This window comes from Ostrea edulis, chromosome 9 (genome assembly GCF_947568905.1).
Source record: "Ostrea edulis chromosome 9, xbOstEdul1.1, whole genome shotgun sequence".
Classification (NCBI taxonomy): Eukaryota; Metazoa; Mollusca; class Bivalvia; order Ostreida; family Ostreidae; genus Ostrea; species Ostrea edulis.
Window position 1 is genome coordinate 6,772,002 of NC_079172.1, and position 21,827 is coordinate 6,793,828.

Here is a 21,827-nt window from a genome sequence, read left to right on the forward strand (position 1 = left end):
TCAATTCGACATTTAGATATATCGATGACATTTTGTCTATTAACAATAATAGCTTTCATTCATATGTCGATTTGATATATCGCTGTGAGATCAAAATAAAGGACACCACACGGTCGTCCACTTCTGCTTCATTCTTAGATATTTTATTGAAAGTAGACATTAACGGCAAACTGACAACTCAACTGTATGACAAACGGGATTATTTAAGCATCTCCATCGTCAACTTCCCATATTTATGTAGCAATATTCCATTATCATCTGCATATGGTGTTTATATATCTCAACTGATTCGATATGCAAGAGCTTGTTCTGCGTATAGTCAGGTTTTAAATTGAGGCAAGCTACTGACAAACAAGTTGATGGTACAGGGGTTTCAACAGTCTCGTTTGAAGTCAGCATTTCGCAAATTCTATGGTCGTTATAACGATCTAGTTCGTCAATACAACCTCGCATTGGGTCAAATGCTGTCTGGCGTGTTTCATACCGATTGTTAAGCCGTTCTTGGCACACTGATTTGACTGCGGATAACTCCGTTTACCTGATCAGGATATAGGGCTCACGGCGGGTGCGACCGGTCAACAGTTTTTGAATAAATTCTGCTTCATATGAATATAGAAACAGGTCAGCTAACAAAGGAGCACAATTCGTGTCCATGGGAATTCCAACACTGTTGGAAGACCTGATCACCAAAGACCACGAAGATATTGTCAATGAGGAACTCTAGCATATTTTTTATTTCATCTTCAGAGTACTTGGATGACTGATCACTAGATATGAATATTTCCGTTTGCCATTTTTGTTGAAGAAGCAACTGTCTATGATGTCAAAAAGTCTAGTCTTTTATTTATCGTGAGGATTGGTCGTGTAAAGTGTTGAAAAGTCATAGGATTTAATGTTACTGATTTGGGAAAAGTTTTGCGATTTCAAGTTTACTAATAGTTCTTTGGATTGTTTTTAGAATCCTTTCATTGGTCATATTACGTGGTAAATTGGCAAATCATCCGCATAACAATGGTAGTTCATAACGTATTGTTGACAGATGGTTCCGACTGGTTTGGAAAACAGGCAGTAGAGTCCAAGAACAGACCCTTGGGGGACGTCAAGAGAAAGAACTCGCTCGGTGAATTTCAAAGAGTTGATAGATACAGATTGACTTTGTTCTTCTAAGTAAGAATGGGTCCATTTAGAGGCACCACCTGTTATTCCATAAGCTGTATCGAGTCTATGCAGTAAGATGCGATGGTCAATGACATCAAATGCAGCAGATAGATTCAGAAGTACGAGGACAGCAGATGAACCATTATCTAATGCTTGTGTAATGTCATGATGGACTTTCAGCAAGGCAATTTCTGTAGATTGAGTGATTGATTGATTGATTAATTGATTGATTGACTGATGTTTTCCGCCACACTCAACAATTTTTCAGTTATCTGGTGGCGCCCAATTTTTAGTGGTGGAAGAGAGAACCCAGATACAAAGTATCTGGGAAGAGACCACCGACCTTCCGACAGTAAACTGGGAAGCTTTCTCACTTACGGGCCCGAGTGGGATTCGAACCCGCGCCGCTGCATTGTGTCACAGAGACAATTCACATCAAGATGATCGTCCAATCTCTTAGCCACCACTATTATATTGATGAATGGTAGATTGCTGAAAGGTTTGTAGTTTGAAAGGCGAAAATAACGGAAAGGGTTTCCTTATTGAGTCCTGGGTTTTTTTTAAGCAGCGGTGTTACAACTGCCTCCTTGAAGCTGGATGGAACTGAATTTTCGGAGAGGGATGAGTCAATTATAGATGTTATTATAGGAAGAGAGTCTATGCATTGTTTTATCAAATTGGTGGGGCGGATCCAGCTCACAAGACATTTTGATGATTGACTCAAATTTGTCTGCAGTCCTAAAATCAAAGGAAGTTAAGTGTTCTCCGGTGAATTTCCAATCAACTTTAAGAGAATCTGACTGATCACTTTGGTTTTGTTGAAGACCAACTCGGAGTCCAGTTATTCTATAAGAGACGGACAGATATACCAATTGCAGTGGCGTAGCTTCCATTGAGGCAACCGAGGCAGCTGCCTCGGTAAAAAAAAAAACAACAACACCTTTTACGTTGTTAAAATGTCGATAGCTTCGGGGGGGGGGGGGGGGGGGAGGGGGGGGGGGCTGCGCCCCCCAGACCCCCTGCCTCGGTAATATTCGAACCCAAGCTACGCCTATGCAATTGACATCGAGGTATAAAATCACCCATAGAACCCTTAGAGTAATAATGATTTATGATGCCACGAAGAAATGGGGTTGGAAAATAAATAATCAAGAGAGATATTCCAACAATATTTCGAGACAAATGACTATTTTCCTGCAATTAAAATGACAGTGTAATTATTTCATTATGCTATGATGTTTGTAGCCCGTACAAAATACTGGAATTGTATATACCGTAATAAATGACTGAAGGAAAACACTACTTGTAATAAAAGTAAATGTAGTTTCATTACTATAATCTTACGCATAAAAAGCAGTACATGTAATCGTTAACAAGACTAGTGTGATTACGTGTGAATTTTGTTTTACAAATAAATTCTTTCATACATGTGCAAGTTAAACATTCAGTAAGGGACAATAAGTACATTATCTGATTATGGTATTCAAATGATTTACTAGTGAAAAGAAAAATCTTGATTGATTGATTAATGTATAGAATAGCTTTTGCATTTACAGATAACAAGCAGTTGTGAGTTTAATCAATTTAGTTGTTACCTGAACATAGCGGGATTAGATATAGTGATAAAGAGCCTCCATAGCTCAGTGGTTAGAGCACTGGTCTTGTAAACCAGGGGTCGTGAGTTCGATCCTCACTGGGGGCTTTTTATGGTGTATTTTTGTGACATTATTGATATAATGACATAAATGAAAGATGTGCATTGCAATAAACCGCACTTGTGATAGTGCTTATAAACTTACGCTATTACACGTTTATTTATTTGTATTATGGCTGTAGTGTTTTTCCTTTTATAAAATGTACAAGAACTGGAGATACACCAGTGGGCGGAACCATGATTTGCATATTTTTTAAAACTGTGCCGTTCATAGGCGCCTGGGTCAAGGATATTGCACTATAACCTATATGTAAACAATGGAGGAAATTCGAACCAAGCATAAATATTTCTCTCTGATCTATGGTGTCTCTTTATACATTTTTTCATGTTCCAGGAAGCTTAAATACACGTGTCATTATCACAGAACACTAATTTATCCACGTTTTAAAAAATGCCTTATCCCACTGATTCATAAAGTTTGTTTTACGTCCCGTCGACAATTTTTCACTCATATTGAAAATTTAGACCTATGCTTAGGGCCCAGGGCAGTAGCAGTAAGGGGTCTTTAGCGTGTCAACGCAAGCCAGGACACGGGATCTCCGTTTTTACGTTCATATCCGAAAGACCCGTGATGCCGAGCGTTTGACGAAGGAGCAATCACTACCTCTGTTGGCGCCTTAAGTTTTACCGGCCATGACAGGGTCTCGAACTCACGACTTCCCAGCTACGAAGCGAACATTTAACCACTGAGTTACCGCAGTGGCAGCCTCTTGAAGTTATACTTAAACAAGTCAAGTGAAGATAACCAATAGTGATCAATCTAATAAACCCTATATATAATACAAACTTAAGAGAAGGGCAAACACGGACCGCTGGGTATACCAGAGATGGCATCAGATAGCCAAGGAGAAGTAAGCATCCCCTGTCAACCGGTCACACCCATCGTCAGCCCTATATCTTGATCACGTAATCAAAGAATTCTGTAGTCAAAATCAGTATGTAAAGAATGGCCTAAGACGTTGTTTGAAATACCTCAGACAGCATTCGACTCTGATATTTTTTTATTTACAAACTAGATCATTATAACAACCACAGAATCTGCGAAATGCTGAGTTAAAACAAGACTATTAAAACCCCATCACCTTGATGTCTGTGGTCTATCACTGAAGAAATACATGTATCTTAACCTAAACAGTATGACATTCAAAAACTAAGATCAAAAGTATTACTTTTTTGTGAGTTATTTTGTATTCTGTGTAAGATCCATTACTTCTGTATCATATATTCCTATTATGTAAGTGTATTATTTTAAGTGGACAATCTTATAAGGCATTTTGCTTAAAGAATAAATAAAGACTTATCTTACCAGCCGCAGTAGATTATTATCATTTATTGTTATCATACATTTATATAGCGCTTTATCTAATTAAGACAATTACCCTTAAGCGCTTTACATGTAAAACAATAAAACAAACCAAAACAAAGAACAAAAAATAAATAGAAAAAGTCATAAAATAATACTAAAACTGAGGTGGTTTTTTTTTTTTTTTAGATCAGTGGCTAAAGCACTTATATCGTAACCCGGCAAGGGCGTTGGGGAATTGTTTTGAAAATAGGGGATGGGGTAAATGAAATTTGTACTGGCGATCAACGGCGATCTGTTGTCAATGGAGGGGCGATTGATTGATTGATTGATTGTATCTTGCTCATATGGAGACGTCACCAATACCGGTGAAGGGCTTCAACTTTAGGCAATGGAGGGGCGAAGTGTGATTACGCAAGCATAATGGGGGGGGGGGTGTAGATACCTGGTGCGTGTTGACAATTTACAAGGGTTATTAGTTAGTAATCTTCGCATTAACTGCGATTGACCGGTATCAAAAATTGGTCCATCGTTTACATAAAACTTTGATGATATTGAGTTAATGATTGTCGGATAATATTACAATGCATGACCATATGAATGGAAGGAAGACACCACAAATCATGGTGAAATCACTATATCAAAATCAGCACATTTTTATATTTTGTTATTACTGGCACAGATCAAATTTCAAGAATTGATTGATTGATATGCACCAAGTCACCTGCTAATGAAAAGTGAAGATAACGAACAGTGATCAATCTCATAACTCCTATAAGCAATACAAAATAGAGACTTGAGGAAACAGACCCCTGGACACACCAGAGGTGGGATCAAGTGTCTAGGAGGAGTAGGCATCGGTAATGACTTAGTGTCAGTATAGTCGTCATGGAACATTCAATACTTCGTCACTAGTGTTTTTTACATGTTGGAAATTACGATAATGGTTACACAGGTATAGATTTACAAATTAGATATCATAAATAAAAAGTGAAGATACATGTAACGAACAGTGATGAATCTAAAACATCCTATAAAGAATGCAAAAGTAAGAGTATAGGGGAGACACGGGCCCCTGGACACACCAGAGGAGCGATCATTCGCCCAGGAGGTGTAAGCATCCCCTGTTGACCGGTCATACCCGCTGTGAGCCCTCTATCTTGATTAGGTAAACCGAGTAATTTATAGTCAAAACCAATATGTAAAGAACGGCCTAACAATTGGTATGAAACACATAAGACAGCATTCGATCTAACGACATGGTGTATTTGCATATAAGACCATTACAACGACCATAGAATTGGCAAAATGCTGACTTCAAACCAGACTATTGAAACCACTGTAACATCGACGTATTTGTCAGTTGCTTGCCTCGATTTAGAAATTGAATCATACGCTCTCACGTATCAAATCAGTTGAAAGACATATAAAGACCATATGCAGATGATAATGAAATACTACAAAATGATGCTTTATGAATGTGATAGGATTCCTTGCACTTTGCTATATCTATTCATTTATTGCTACAGAAACTTAAAATTTAGATTTCTTATATTTTATATTGTGTTACATGTATCAGGTTAACAACGGTTCATAGGAGAAAAATTATATTACTGATGCTGATGAAAATCTGGATGGGCTTGACCCCACTTTCCGACAACGTCTGCGGACAGTCTTCCTTACAATATAAAAGAAAAGAAAAGCAGCAGAGCCTCATTCATCGCCCTGTCCTGAAGAGGTACCTCCCCATTCTACGCAAGAATCAATGGATAACGGATATCTTAGCAGAGCCACCATTCGTGGCTGACTTTAAGCGCTCCAGGAACTTAAATAACTTGGAGAGGACCAGACTAGACAATCCATTGCCGCACGGAGACTTTAAAACTTGTAATGATCTCCTGTTTCTATGCAAACATAGCTCTAACACTTAGACCCTCAGCAGAACTGTCAGAGATTGCGGTTACATAATACTGAGTAACATGTCTTGTAATCCAATATTTCACAAGCTATTTACCAGAAACTGTATGTTAGGGAAACGGGAGACGTCCGCAGACTTTGGAACAAGCTTTTGATGCACTGGCTGAACTCATTCCGTCCTGATGGCATGGAAAAGCCCAATGACTTCACCAGGATGAATGGTAACTAGCGTTTATACTCGATGTTTCCGATTCGGGCTAGCTGTTGGGTTGTTAAGATGTACTGCGGTCTGAAATTAGTGTTACTGTTTATTAAACTTTTGGTATCACTTGTGTCTCAGCGTAGAAAATCATGGAGTGATTGAAATCAACATATAAACCCTGAAGTAACGCTCTCTGGCAGTCGCTGCACAATGCAAGCAATTTAAAACGTTTAAAAAACGCCGAGAAAGAACTACATGTATAGTAACACTGAATCCGGGAGGATAGTATTTCACTTGACAATTGAGAAATATGGTTGGATTTTGTCCTCAATCCACATCGAACTTTTGTTGAAATTCTATAGTAAATGGATGCTAGGCGCCGATTTAACAATCACAAATGTATTCGTTGGATTCAAAAATGTTTGGTGGGTCACATTGAACATCATCCGCGGTATTTAACCCCATTTCGAGTAAATCGTGAAACAGCAAATATCCACTTGAACCAAAATAGCTTATAGATGTATTAAACAAGATCGATCAGCAAGTGGTCCATCGTATTGCTTAGTTCCAACCATGGTACAAAGAATTTGAATGGTATATACATGTATTTCAATAAAATGGTAAACTTGAAATTTCCTCATGATTTTTATTCCTCGAAGAATGAATAGATCAATCAATCAAATCTACGCAGAGAGAAAAATCACAGAGCCGTGTAGAAATGTTCCTTGGTCACTGTGTAGAAACCCCGTTACCCTAGTCTAAAAACGGCGTCAGGCAAGCACGCTTCCACGTCACTCATTACAGCACAGATGTTTTCTTTCGTAAGTTTTTAATTCATTTTGCACCAATTCAATAGATAGTGTTAATCTTAATCGCACATCTAAAAAAAAATATACCCCCACGAAATTCATAGTAAAGTAAAACAGGAAGGCCGCTACCAAAATTGTAATTTCTGTCGATTGTTTAACGTCCTTCTCGAAATTGTTTTCACTCATGATGACGTCACCATTGCCAGTGAAGAGCTGCAAAATATAGGCCTATGCTCGGCGCTTACAGCCTTTGAGCAGGGAGGGATATTTGTCGTGTCACACCTATTGTGACACGGGGCCTCGAGTTTTGCGGTCTCATCTAAAGGACCGCCCCATTTAGTTGCCTCGTACGACATGCAACGGGTACTGAGGACCTATTCTAACCCGGATCCACACGGTCTAATTTCTGTGGAAACGGAGGAGTTATTTATATTCGAGGGATAGGAGAGACTGAATGTAAATAGCCCCCTCGTTTCCACAGAAATTACCGAAATTGTAAACTTCATGATCTTCTGACTCTAGGGCGGGGTCAAACTTGGTATATAGTGTTTACGTGTAAAACACTTAAATAAAGTCTATTAATACTAAATTGAAACTAACTGGATATATTTAGAAGATACAAGTAGCTCATTACCATAATTGTAAAATTTTTGATCCCAGGGATAGGGGTTTGGTATCAGGATGGGGCTAATATTGTGATTAAATGTGTGTTAACAATTGAAGATGTTTAACTTCTTGAAACCTACCTTTCCGATTCTTTTCAAATTTGGTATGGAGCATCTTTGGGACAGGAATCATGCAATTTTTTCGCAATATTTACGTTCCACTTTAACAACCCATTTCTTAATATATCAATACTTTATTCAGTCGTGAATTAAGTGTAACATAACAGACGCATACACATTGTCTGTCACCATCTTGGACTAGCTAGGGTAACGCACTGTTTTTACAGTGTCGGTGCACTTCACACTATATGATGTCACAGTGAAATGTACGCCGTAGCGTGCATGTGTATAGTCGTAACGCGGGTAAAATGTCAAATTGTTATCTACCACCACTATCAAGTGTTAAGGAAGGTAGGACAGTGGCATAAAAATCTAGGAGTGCGTTCTAGATCGCCGTTCGTCGTACGAGTACAAATTCTTGTCGATCCCGAACGCCGAGTATGCAACCCGAGAACAGGTACACAGTGGAAGAACCCACACCACCTCTGTAACAGAGTTACTGTAACTGTAACACTCTGTAACAGAGGTAGTGTGGCCGAAGAACAAAAGCACGCTCGTCGTTCGCACATATTCTCGTTGTTCGCACATATTCTCGTCGTTCGCGACTCTAAGAACGGAGCACGAGAACAACGGGAACGGCGATCTCGAACGCACTCTATTTGTCAATGAATCTTCTTGATCGGTCGCGGTAGCTCATTGGTTATAGAGTGTTCGCTTCGTAACCCGGGAGGTCGTGAGTTCGAGCCCCCCCCCCCTCCCCTCCCCCCGTGCCATGACGGCGTAAAACTCAAGCCGTTAACATAGGTAGGGATTGATACTTCACCAAACGCTCGGCATTTAGAAGTGAGAATCATGGGTCTTTCGGATATGACCTTAAAAACGGAGGTCCCGCATCGCGGCTGGCGTTGGCACGTTAAAGAACCCTCACTGCTACGGCCCTGGGCGCTAAGCATAGGCCTAAATTTGTGGTATTTCGCCTATAGCTGGTAACGTTGCAATATGATGAAAAGTTCCCGACGGGGCGTAAAACAAACAATCAATCAATCCTCATTCTTGATAAAAAAAAAAAAAAAAAAAACACTCGTAAGAAATATGTCCAAACCATGTGAGGGTTTTGTCATTGAAAGGGATCATGAACATTGAAGAATTACCTTCCATGAAAATAATGTATCGTGTGAAGTGAAAACTGAATAACATTATCTCACAGTCCTGTCAATATTTCAAACTTTCTATGAAATTAGTTTCAGTCTTAAATTCACACAAAACATCGGGTATGGATACCATCTCAATATTTTTTCCGTCGCTTTTCAGGTTTTGTGATCTAAAAGATCTTGTTCGATGAAAATTTAATGAAAAGAAGAACTATACAATTCAAATTCATGTTCAACATGTTTGAATAATATATCTCTGGCTTCCAAATTTAGAATTCAATACTGGAAAATGTGGGTTTTGGGACGAGATGGTGTGTGGAACTATGGATGGATTTAATGAACATTATCCTCAATCATCAAGCATTAAAACACTTAGCATTGACAAGGTATCAGCGAACTAAACTTTGATTTGGAATTCAAGTTGGAGACCAATACGTTTCGTCTCATAATGCATTCAAACCCTTTAATTAGGCTTAAAAGATTACTTTTTCTAATTCATTATTTGTAAGAGTTTCATACTCCAAAATGAGATTAGAATTATTATTTTTAGGAATAAGCACACACGTTTGTGAATTTTAAGAAGCTGAAGGAAGATTCATGATAATGCACAGATTACAATTTCTTTGAGAGTGAATCAACACATAAGCTTTGAGGTTAATTTAATGCACTAGCACTACTACCAAACTAAAAATATCTGTAAATGCCTCGGCGTTTTATCACTAATTTGTCACTAGTGATAAATTTATCACTAGTGACACTAATTTCATATTTTATTTTTAATTTGAATAATTCTGAGCTTTCTGATTTCTTATTGACTGAGATCTAACTTAGAAGAAAAATACCTTAGAGGATGAATATGATATTTTTTTCAACATCGGACCAAAAAAAATGGGAATTTCCAATCTGATTCCATGGTTATTATTTTTGGTCAACCAATGAATACTCGCACCTTTGAGCACTTTCAACTCGGTCTTACACTCAAGCTGTCAACAAAGATGACCGACTTTAGGTGTAGTTTCATCAGCTTTAGTAGCTAGTTTCAATGTTTTTAAGTATTCAATCATATACTAAAATACCTAGTCTCATTTTCTCGGTCATTACGATTTTTTACCTACCCAGAGCTTTCAGGATTTTCATTTTCATCCTGAGAGGCAAATAATGGTTTGAAAAATAACAAAAACAAACAACAGTTTTCTACAAAAACTTGTTTCCCAGAACATTTTATGCAGTAGGCCAATTATCATTTGTAATATAATTGATGATGCCCCGTAGATGTTTAATTTAGTTTGGGAAGTTTCAATTTCATTGGGGAGGCCAATTACGGGCCAAAAAAATTACGAATTTCCACAAAACCTGGCTCCCAAAACTAAGCTTACACTTTGTGCAGTAGGTTAATCATTTTTTTAAAATATGATTGTTGATGTACTGTATATATGCAAGAAGGTGTGGGAGGTTGTTTCTTCCGAAAGGCAATATGGGGGTTGAAAAACGTGGTTTTTTAAAACCTGGTTCCCAGAACTCATCTTTGATATTATGAAGTAGGCAAATCATATGTTGGAATACGAATTAAAGGTGTCCTGTATATTATGTGCAACAATGTTTCGGAATTTTCATTTTCACCAAGAAGGTCAAATAGGGTTTGAAAAACAACTTGTGTTCTACAAAAATCATGTTTTTCTAGAACCTTTCTCACATATTTACACAGCAGCTAAATCATGATTTAAAATATGAAAATATGATAGGTGTCGTCCTAGATGATGTGCGATAAGGCTTCGGAATTTTCATGTTAATAAGTGCCGAAAAATAAAGTGTGTTTATACACAAGAGGCTCATGCGCCAGAACGGTCACCTGAGTGTAATGCAACCCTGCGAACACTAGATATACCCATGTTAGCTAAGATGTTGTGAAGGAGAAACTTCAAACATATTGTGCCAAAACATATGTGGTGTAAATTTAATGTGGAATTTTAAAAATTCCTAAGAACTTTTAGCAGCTTGGAAATCACAAAACTTTTCGAAAATCAACATTATCAAAACGCTAAACACTGGGGGGGGGGGGGGGGGGGGGGGTTTATCAATAAAAATGGATTCGGAAATTTTCATGCATATCTTGTAATCAGCCATTTAAAAATTACTTCTGATTCTACGCACAAGTACTCTGACGTTCAAATTGAAAAGATGCTGGAGTTCCTCAATGACAATATCTCTGTACTCTTCCAACAGTCTGTTGGAATTCGCATGGCCATACATTATGCTCTTTTATTACCTGACATGTTTTACAAAGTCTTCCGCATCAGCTTGATATTTGGATATCGAACATCAACGTTAACGGCAAACTAATAGCCTAGATACAGGACAAACGGGATGACTTCAGCTTCTCCATCGCCAACTTTCCACATTTATGTATTAATGTTTCATTATGGTGTTCATGTCTCTCGATACGCGAGAGCATGTTCTGAATATGAATATATCATTTCTTAAATTGAGGCAAGTTACTGACAAATAAATGGAAGTTACAAGGGTTTCAACAGTCTCGTTTGAAGTCAGCATTTCGCAAATTGTATACTCTTGTCATAATAAACTTATTTGCAACTACAACTGTCATTAGGTCGAATGCTGTCTGACGTGTTACCAATTTTTACACCGTTCTCTGCATACTGATTCTGACTAGTACTCCGTTTACTTGATCAAGATAGAAAGTTTACGGCGGGTGTGACCCCTGATCCCACCCCTGGTGTGTCCAGGGGTCCGTGTTTGCCATATTCTCAATTTTGTATGAATTATGAGATTGATCACTGTTCGTTATCGTCACCTTTTTTCATCAGTAGAGTAAAAAAAAAAAAACCTGCAAAATAAAGCTTTGCATTTTGGTTTTATAAATACATGAGTAAGTCTTCCTCATCTGAAAGTTTTAAGAAAAGGCGGAGGAATGGAAGATCCCTGGGTACTATCGTAACGAAATTTGCAATGTATAAAACAGATGATAGAATTCTGAATTATGGGAGAAGGGTAATGAATGAATGGACAATGGCAAAATAATGGGAAGCAAAAACAACAGTAAGATGCTGAACAAGAGTGTCTGAACTTTTCACCGTGAGGTGAGGTGATAGGGAGATTATTAGTAAAAATGTTTATAGCTTGTTTGCAAGGTCATGAGGGTGAAAGTGATTTGGGCCAGAGGAAACGTATAATTATATATAACCAATCGGAGTATAAGAAATAAGTCACCAGAGGTCAAGCATTTGTATATATTTACGAGAAACAAGAAATTAAAGATAATGCAAAAACGACCCCTGGACACACCAGAGGTGGGATCAGGTGCCTAGGAGGAGTAAGCATCCCCTGTTGACTGGTCACACCCGTCGTGAGCCCTATTTCCTGATCAGGTAAACAGAGTTATGTGTATTCTATGTACTCTAATAAAATAGAATTTTAAAACCCCAACAAACTTTTTGGGACCTATCCAATTAAAGTTATGTACATGTATAAAGAAGGCATACGTTGTATTTTGATTAAAGGGACTGATTCACTATTTTCCCCAAAATTTTGTTTTTCACTTTTAATGATCAAAATTTACTGTCTATTGTGTTTGAAATATTTCACATGAAAATTAAGGTTATATATTATCACAGAGTCTCATTTTAGAGAATGTATTATTTGTTTTGTAAACAAAGATTGCGGTATGCTATTGTTTACAAAATTTTCAAAAGAAATGGATATCGATCTAAGTTCACTGAAGAGACATGATTTGTCAAAATGCGCATCTGGTGCATCAAAATTGGTACCGTATAAGTTTTACATTATTTATTATACTTTTCACATTTCAAGTATTTTTGGGATAAAATGTGTCAGGTAAAAATTAAAATTTGTGACTATGCAAAATTAAGATGCATTATATTGCAAAATCAATGTTTCACTTGTTTGTTTACATAAAAAGACTCGAGTCTTTGTTTACATAACACAGATTTAAGGCTGAAATATTGCTTTTATTCTTGCATTCAGAAGGTCACAATTTTGGCTGTAAAACATTAAATGAGTTATATTTTTAATGTTTAACATCAAAAAATGAAAAATATTTTTATCAAAAATCATGAACCAGTCCCTTTAAAAATTACAGGCTTTCTTATTCAATTTGAATTTCCTAAAATAGTCCATTACGAAGTCGGAAAAGTGCGTAATGTTTCTATAAACAAGACAATTATATGGCTAAAACTGTTAACTTTATTTGTTTTTTAATGCATTAAAAAAGAAACATTTCATAGTACTGTCCCAAACTTCCGCCAGAGGTCGTTTGCACACAAAAACCGTGCAGTCACGCAGAGGACTGGATAGTATGCGTACTGTTCAAGGGCAGTGCTGGCTTGTTATAGACACCCCCCTCACTGCTGCGGCCCTGAGCGCTACACATAGGTATAAATTTATGTTACTTCATCCACAGCTGGTTATGTCTCAATATGAGTGATTAATTCTCGACGGGATGTTAAAAAAACCAACCAACCAACTAACCATGGTCAGTTAAGTTCAAGTAAAGGAAAATTTATTCCACATAAACATGAAAATATATCCCTTTATAATACTAGAAACAATGATAAGTTTTACATTCCAAAATGCCGATTAGAGTTATTCAAAAAATCATTTGTACCTGACTCTGTAAAACAGTGGAATTTATTAAATGTAGAAGCCAGAGAAGCTATCTCAATCAATTCATTCCGCAAAAATATAACAGACATTACAAGACCACCATCATATTACTCTTTTGGAAAACGATATATCAACATTATTCATACAAAGCTAAGATACAACTGTATACTTAATTATGATCTTCATAAATTAAATATCACAAATTCTACGTTTTGTACATGTGGACATATTAATGAAGATGTATACCATCTCTTTTTTGCTTGTAAAAATTACTCCAGGGCTAGAAATGATCTTTTTAATCACCTTTTCATGCTTGACTTGGTTAATATTGATACAGAATTGTTATTGTGCGGTGATGTCAATTTACCTCTCCAAACTAATATAACTATTTTTTCAGTTGTTCAGAAATTTATAGAAGAAACTTGTAGATTTGTCTAATCATTGTACATTTTACCTGTTAATTATTACCTTGCATAACATATTGTAATATTTTAGGAGAGGGACTTGTAAGTTGTCAGAACTTGTTTCCAATCCTTTTGATTTCATCAATAAAATATGTTCAAAACAAAAACAAAGGAAAATTTCTTTCAAGAAAATAATATCAGTCTTAGCATCCCACTTTTTTTATTTTACAAATTGTCCATTTGCACGACTCATTTTGTATCATCTGGTCATATGGATCACTTGTTTTTTCTTTGGCTTGTTTTAATTGGTTAAGCAACATGTGACTCTCATCAAGCCTAATACCAATTTGACAAAAGTAAATGTCTATATTTTAACTTATTGTCTCATTTAGTAAACATTTCAGTATGGCATAACATTTTTAGGTCAGCTCACAAGCTCACAATGAAAAGTTTAACCTATATCCTTTATTCAATTTGGTGATGATTTGATAGATATTTTTTTTTTAAATCTTAAAAAAAAACCCATTATGACCCAGTGATATACAAGAATAGGAACATTGTTAATCCGACATTCACAAGAAGTAAGAACCAGAAACAGAGAAAGTCGATGGCATTCGTCACATCACTCCATTCTATGGCAGCTTCCAATTCCGTCGACTGTTCCTCTTCATTTTTGTCAAAATTTTCAACAGTGGTAACATCCTTTTTGCAACAAAGACGGTATCTTTTAACACACCTCAAGAACTGATCGATTCTAACAATGGCTACAAAGAATTTTGACATACCTCGGCTACTCTTCCTGTAATGCAATCGCAGTTGTATTGATGAAATGATCAGAACCAAGGCACCTATCATCAATTGAAGTACAAGATAGAAACTCAAAATCGATGTGCTCTCTGAATTTACAGGTAATTCAGCGCTGATGATGGTCAGAAATACCGCAAACGCTAAAAACACAGTCACGGAGTACGACATTTTTTCTCCGGCATCAGCAGGTACGATAAAAACCAACAGACTCAAAAGTCCTAAGCAGACGACAGGAAGAATCATATTCATGACGTAATATCGAGGTTTTCGTTGCAAGGTGATAGTGAAGGTTATTTCTGATTCATAAGAATCCTTTTTTATGTCAGAATCAGTGGATACTATTGTCCAAACACTATTTTCCTCGTATTCATAAAAATCTATTCCACCAGACGATTTCGTAATGATGACTTCATCGGCGGAATAACTCCAGACAATGAATGTAACATTGCATGTTTGCTTGTCGTAAGGAAAGTAAGTAATATCAATGGAGCAACGAGTTTCGAACACTTCATACGGATACCAGTAGACATCGCCAAAGTTTGAAATCGAAAGAAAGTAGAAATCTCCTCCCATCTCCGTTAACTTCTTAAAGCCATTTTTAAGAACCAAGTCTGGCTTCCAAATATCCTTCTAAAACGAAAACGAATGTGAGTTCTCTTGAAATATATATATTTTTTTAATTTCATAAGAATTTAAAATCAAAATTAATTTAGTTTATAGTTATATGCATGTTTATAGGACGCTCAGAGCGCCAGTTACTATAGATAACTCTGTAATAAAATAAAATACCTGTATCATCACATTGTGTCTCAGACAGAAATGAACTATGCATGTACTGGTTACTGTAAACATGTCTCGATATTTTTAATTTGTGCATTCAAATATTCTAGAAGGTTGCCAATCATGAAGCAATATTTACATTCACAATGTGTTTGCCTTTGATGTCTTTAAAAATTGTAATGATACCCATTTACATTTGAATGCGCAAACAATGCGTGTATGAATCTTGATGAATGCAAGGTGAAGATAACGAACAGTGATCGATCTCATAACTCCTACAAGCAATACAAAATAGATAGTTGGGCAAACACGGACCCCTGGACACACCAGAGGTGGGACCAGGTGCCCAGGAGGAGCAAGCATCCCCTGTCGACCGGTCACACCTGTCGTGAGCCCTAAATCCTGATCAGGTAAACGGAGTTATCCGCAGTCAAAATCAGTGTGCCAAGAACGGCTTAACAATCGGTATGAAACACGTCAGACAGCATTTGACCCAATGCGAGGTTGTATTGACGAACTAGATCGTTATAATCTCAGAAACCATATTAAGAGTAGGCAATCACGGACACCTGAACACGTCAGAGGTGGGGTGAGGTGCCTGGGAATAAGCATCCCCTGTTGAAGGCGATAGCCGCCGTGAGCCCAATATCTTGATGAGGTATACGGAGTAATCCACAGTCAAAATCAGAAAATAAAGAGCGGCATAACTATTGCTACATGTATCGTTATCTTCACCTTGCATTGAGCACTGGTCACTATCTTTATTTGTCCAAATACAAAATTGTCTGGGATTAATTCACCTATTAAAAACAACTAGTCAGATCAGATGAAATCACAAATTTATTAGTGGGAGAAAATAAAATTTAAAAATAGATACATTGATAAGATAAAATCAATTTTTCAAAAATTCAGGAATTTTTACTGCAAAAAATATTTGGAGCTGACTTTCGTGCAAAATTTTATCTGATGTAGAAGAGGATAATAGTATGGAACGTTTCCAGTTTTACGCCTATGTGCGAACACAATTGAAAGTATACTTTTCGATTTTGCTCAGATTATCAAACATCATACTTCAGTATTTCAAAAATAGTACATTAAAACCCATTTGACAATAATAGAATTTTGTAAAAAAAAAAAAAAAAAAAAAAAAAAAAAAAAATAATAATAATAATAAACAGATACATGAAGTAGAAGAGTATCTAGAAAATACTTATTTTATACAAATAAAAAAAAAACTTCTGATAACTGCATATCAAGTTATTCGTCTGAAGGAACTGTGGCTCGAGGGTGGATGGGTGGTTGCGGTCATATCTTTCCCGAACAGGAGATAGTGAATTGTTGAAACAACATAATGGCAACCCCTCATCCACCAAATCATAATTATTTGCAGGAAACCGAAGTTTTCAATATTTCACCATCATTAAAGGCGATACTAGGTCATTTCATTGAATTTTTTTTTTATAATTAATGAGAAATATAAATATGTATTCACGTCAATTCAAATCAAAATGTGTTTTGGTACACAAATAATACTTTTTAAAGTGAGTTCAAAAATATGCTCGTGTATGAATAGTATCAATTCATATCTAAAAAATTGTTGAGTGTGGCGGAAAACATCTGAATCAATCAATCAATTAGTTCATACCTGGGGAAGGAAAATGATGAATATTTCATTTTGAAGGGTAGGGTCCCACTGCAAAAGATCATCTGTCCACGTCAGGCCAAGAAAACCGGTTGTGACCAACTTTTCGTTGACCTCATCCACCGCATTGACACTGAAGAGGAACATGCTGACGTCCAGGACAATGGGCAGAGATTGGTCATTCACGGGGCGGATCTTGTTGTTGTAGTTGGCGAACAGATTTGTCAATAGGCTGTTGACGTTGTCCGGAGTCTGACAAACGACAGATACCTGTAGCAAGGATAAAATGAAGACTAGATGTCCAAACGACGGAGCCAGTCTTGCCATGTCTACATACGCCCATACAGTCAGTCTGTATTACTGACGTTCCTGTCAAAGTCTAACCCTCCCATAGTATTCACTGATATAAGTAGGTTGTAAAAAACTTGCAAGATTAAACAGACACGAGTTGTCTTATGATTTTCTTTCTTTTCATTGGTGTGTTACCTTATTGACTTAAACCTCTGTTCATCCGACGCAAAAATATTCTTCTGTGTGTTTGTGTTTGATTTTTGTGAAGTTTATATATTTATTATTTAGGGATTACGCATTAAATAGTCCCGGTTATCTTGAATATAGAATGTCTTCATAATCTCTATAAATATTGACCATATCAAAACTGGAAACCTAAATGCAAAAGGTGGTTTAATCGACAACCAATGGTGCACTTAAACAGTTTTTAAAATCTGTTTTTACTTTTCTATATCGTCTTTCTGCCTTCTGGATTCTATTCCTCCTTGTCAAGAGAAAGTGCTTCATCAGTCATTTAAATTGACGAGGTCTCGCATACAGAAAGACGGCAAAGTCAATTTTAAAAAAAAAATCACTAAGTCTGTTTTTTGCTTTTAATGACAAAACAACAGACAGAACAGTGAGAGAATGAAATATGTTGTTTATTGAAACCAGAAAAAAACTAAAGAAGTAGATTGTGAAATAACCATTAAATGTAACACCATTGACGAAAATAAAGGTTCACAAAGGGGAAAATCAGCAAATATAAAACTTTGTCATATCATTACACAAGATATCAACACGTCTGTCCTGATTTTCCCTATAAACTTTGAAATAACGAGATCTCTCATGCTGAAAAACAGCAATGTCAAATAAAACAAACATGCACTATTCAACCAAAGGCAAAGAGAAGAATTAGTAGAGACGAATTACGTGTGCTATTTACATTGATGACTTTCGTACAATTTTGTCATTGTAGATAATAGAATCATTCAGTTGAATACAATAGAAACAGTGAAAGTCGAAGATAACGAACAGTGATCAATCTCACAACTTCTAAAAGCAAACTAGAGAGTTGGGCAAACACGGACCCCTGGATATATCAGAAGTGGGATCAGGTGTCTAGGAGTAAACATCCCCTGTCGACCGGTCACACCCGCCGTGAGGCTATCTTGATCAAGTAAACAGAGTTATCCGTAGTCAATATCAGTGTGCCAAGAACGGCCCAACAACCGGTATGAAACACATCAGACAGCATTTGACCCAATGATAGATTGTATTGGCAAATTAGATCGTTATAACGACCATAGAATTTGCGAAATGCTGACTTCAATCGAGACTGTTGAAACTCCTACACCATCAACTTGTTTGTCAGTAGCCTACCTCGATTTAAAAACAGTGTAAATAACACATGTTGGTATTAATATGAACGCATTATAATAGGCTATTATAATTATATCCCGCACACTTTTTTACGAAAGCATGTTATAAATGATTTTTACATTTTCTGTACCTTTAATATTGGATTCCCGTTCACGTGTTCCTGTGATGTGGATATAGGCGTCATTTCCAACTCGATATTTGATGGAATGTGCATGTATTATAAATGAAGATAAGGACTTGCATTGATACCCACGTGGACGGGACCATGGGGCGGGATCACTTGTCTATCATTTACTCACAGACTAATTACATGTAATTGTAAGTCTTTCAGATTATCTAGATATATCGTCAAGTGATTAGAGATAATCTAATTTTATTGATTAGAGACACCGGTAATCATATTTCAATTTTACCAAAGGGTTTTTTAATTGATTTGAAAATCTCTTAATAAAATGTATACACCAAATAATGTCCTTCTAAATGAATTGAATCTCTCTCATAGCTCTAAATGAACTGTCGCTCTTTATTCAAAATAAATGAGAGAGCATTGGACCGGTGTATCTAATAGACAAATATTCTAATTGATGCTTTCTTCAATCAATCCAGAGCGCACTCTAATTTTATTAAAATGATCTCTTATTCCATGATCTAAAATGAATTGGAATTTAGAAGACCGCGCTCCCAATGGATAATTAAAGATACCCACAATTGAACTGTATTACGGAGAACTGTCATTCACTTTCGATGTTAAATGGTAATGGACTCTGAATTCACATAGAGAGAGAAGAGATAATTAATTCAATTTTAAAGGGACATATTTTCAGGTAATTTGAGAGAGCTATGTGATCATTTAGTGGTCCATAGACTGGAAAAAAGTAGACTATGTGGTTCCACGAATTATTAGTGAAATTCCAATTTTCGATATTTTCGTTGATGTGTCAGATTACGAAATCAACTCATCAATAAAGTACAATTTTTTCTCATGAAGAAAAAATGCTCAAGTTTCTATTAATATACATATACTAGTATGTCCAACAATACCCTCATACTCAAAAGTATCGGATGTAATTAATAGATTTTTGAAACTTTGGAACTTTTTTCATTTCACTAAGAGGCCCCACGTGCACATGGAGCATAGCAATACAAAAATGTATTTTGATTGTATCTTGTTTAATGTCGCTCTCGAGAATTTTTCACTCATATGGAGACGTCACTAAGACCGGCGAAGGGCTTCAAATTTTTGCCTATGCTCGACGCTTACGAATATAGAACATGGCTTTCCTTCCTTGTTGTACAAGTCTCTTTTAATTAGATTTCAATTTAAATATTAAAATTCATCACCATTGTCTACATTACGATTCTTACAAAAAATAGCAACTTCAGTTTTCTCAGCATTGACCTTTAGATTCCAAGTCTGACAATACAAAAACATAGCATTCAAAGAAAATGTTGTATAGTTCTTCTGCAGATTTAGCTAATAAGACAGTGCCGTCAGCATGCATGTATAACAAGAGACAAAATATACTTCAGTTTCTGAATCGTCAAACACTGAATGTGCAATGTGTTTACAGTTAAATGGATAATATAACTGTTTTTATTTTGGGATTTTCGTACCTAGACGGTATGCAATGCAAGATTGATAGTACTAGAGAGTCAGTTTAACAGTCAGCGTCGCTTAAGTGCACATCATTTGCTAGAATCAGTCGAATCTAAAAGTAAAGTTCCAGACATGAATTATGAAGGACAGCTGCTTCGAGATTCAGTAAAGATGTCAGTGCAAACATCCAGCCGAGTCGAATCTCAGCCGAGATTACAATTACACATGTAAAAACTGTGTTTTGCAGTTTGGCAAGCTCAACGATCAGTAATACAGATACTAGATTACAAATAGTAGAAACGTGAACTTAAGTTTCAACACCGCGTGCGTCAAATCCTCTAAATCAGCCAGTAATTTGGAGACCTTTTGGATGAGGGATATTAATTAGTTTGGTAAACAGTGACAGATTATCCCTTTAAAGTGCAAATGCATTTTAATGAGATTTCCAAAGTAGACCGTTTTTAAGATGGTACAAGAGTTTAAACGGATTTAAGGGCGGTCAAAGGTACAGATATAATCAGCCTTTTAACCCGTCCTTTCTCTTTCCTGTGTGTACTCTCTCTCTCTCTCTCTCTCTCTGGTGGAGACGGGTCCCCTTGTAAGGAGGACACGTCATTTCTAGATAAAGAAAAACATAATAACAGATAATGATACGTAATCACAGACTCGTGAATCAATCATTTAGTTTAAAATAATCTAGAGGACGTCACACATACACACACGTACACGCACACGCACGCACGCACGCACACCCACCCACACATGTATCTTATCATATGTCAATCAAAAATAATGATTTTTGCTCGTTTTATATTCATTAAATACTTGGAAGGTTTTGTTTTGTGCACGCCTCGGGTACATCATTTGTTAACTAAACTAAGATGATGTTCTGACGTCATAATGCTTAACAGTATTTAGAGTGAGAATGAGGACAATCAAGAGGTATAACAGTTTGAAAACAAATTTAATCCACATCAGAACACCATGAACATACATAATATGTTTGTAAAGTACCAACATATCAGAACACCATGAACATACATTATACGTTTGCAAAGTACCAAAAAATCCTTTAAAAATCACGTTTCTATTTTCATAATTTTCAGAATGTCTATCTTTTAAATCCAAAAAATCGGAGAATGCGATTCCTCCATGTTCTCCGCGGTCTCACCACACAGGGCTGTTCCGCAGGAGAAAGTCCCGTGGTGTAGAGGAAACCATACTGTAAAGGCCTTGGTTTCATGGGATTGATCTTCTCTTCTTTGTTCTTGGTGGAATCCTGGGATTCTGGTGAAAGTTTAAAGGTTTCTATACTCGATAGAAA

The 21,827-nt window shown here is 36.5% G+C and overlaps 1 protein-coding gene and 1 non-coding gene across 2 annotated transcripts; one reads left to right on the forward strand and one right to left on the reverse strand.

The window, feature by feature from the left end:
* Positions 1 to 2,787: 2,787 nt before the first annotated feature.
* Trnat-ugu (transfer RNA threonine (anticodon UGU)) lies at positions 2,788 to 2,860 on the forward strand. The gene has a single exon. It is a non-coding gene; the product is annotated as a tRNA-Thr (tRNA).
* Positions 2,861 to 14,549: 11,689 nt separating this feature from the next.
* Positions 14,550 to 17,597, reverse strand: LOC125660177 (neuronal acetylcholine receptor subunit alpha-6-like). Its single transcript, XM_056148373.1, has 2 exons — positions 17,257 to 17,597; positions 14,550 to 15,461 (listed from the first exon to the last, which is right to left on the reverse strand). Exons 1-2 carry the CDS (start codon positions 17,578 to 17,580, stop codon positions 14,550 to 14,552), a joined length of 1,236 nt encoding a protein of 411 aa, XP_056004348.1. The 5' UTR covers positions 17,581 to 17,597.
* Between the last annotated feature and the right edge of the window lie 4,230 nt (positions 17,598 to 21,827).

Coding starts and splice junctions, on each gene's coding strand:
- LOC125660177 (XM_056148373.1), bottom strand. CDS start 17,580: ATGGCAAGACTGGCTCCGTCGTTTGGACATCTAGTCTTCATTTTATCC. Junction 15,462..17,256: donor TCATCATTTTCCTTCCCCAG/GTATGAACTAAT, acceptor TTTTCGTTTTAG/AAGGATATTTGGAAGCCAGA.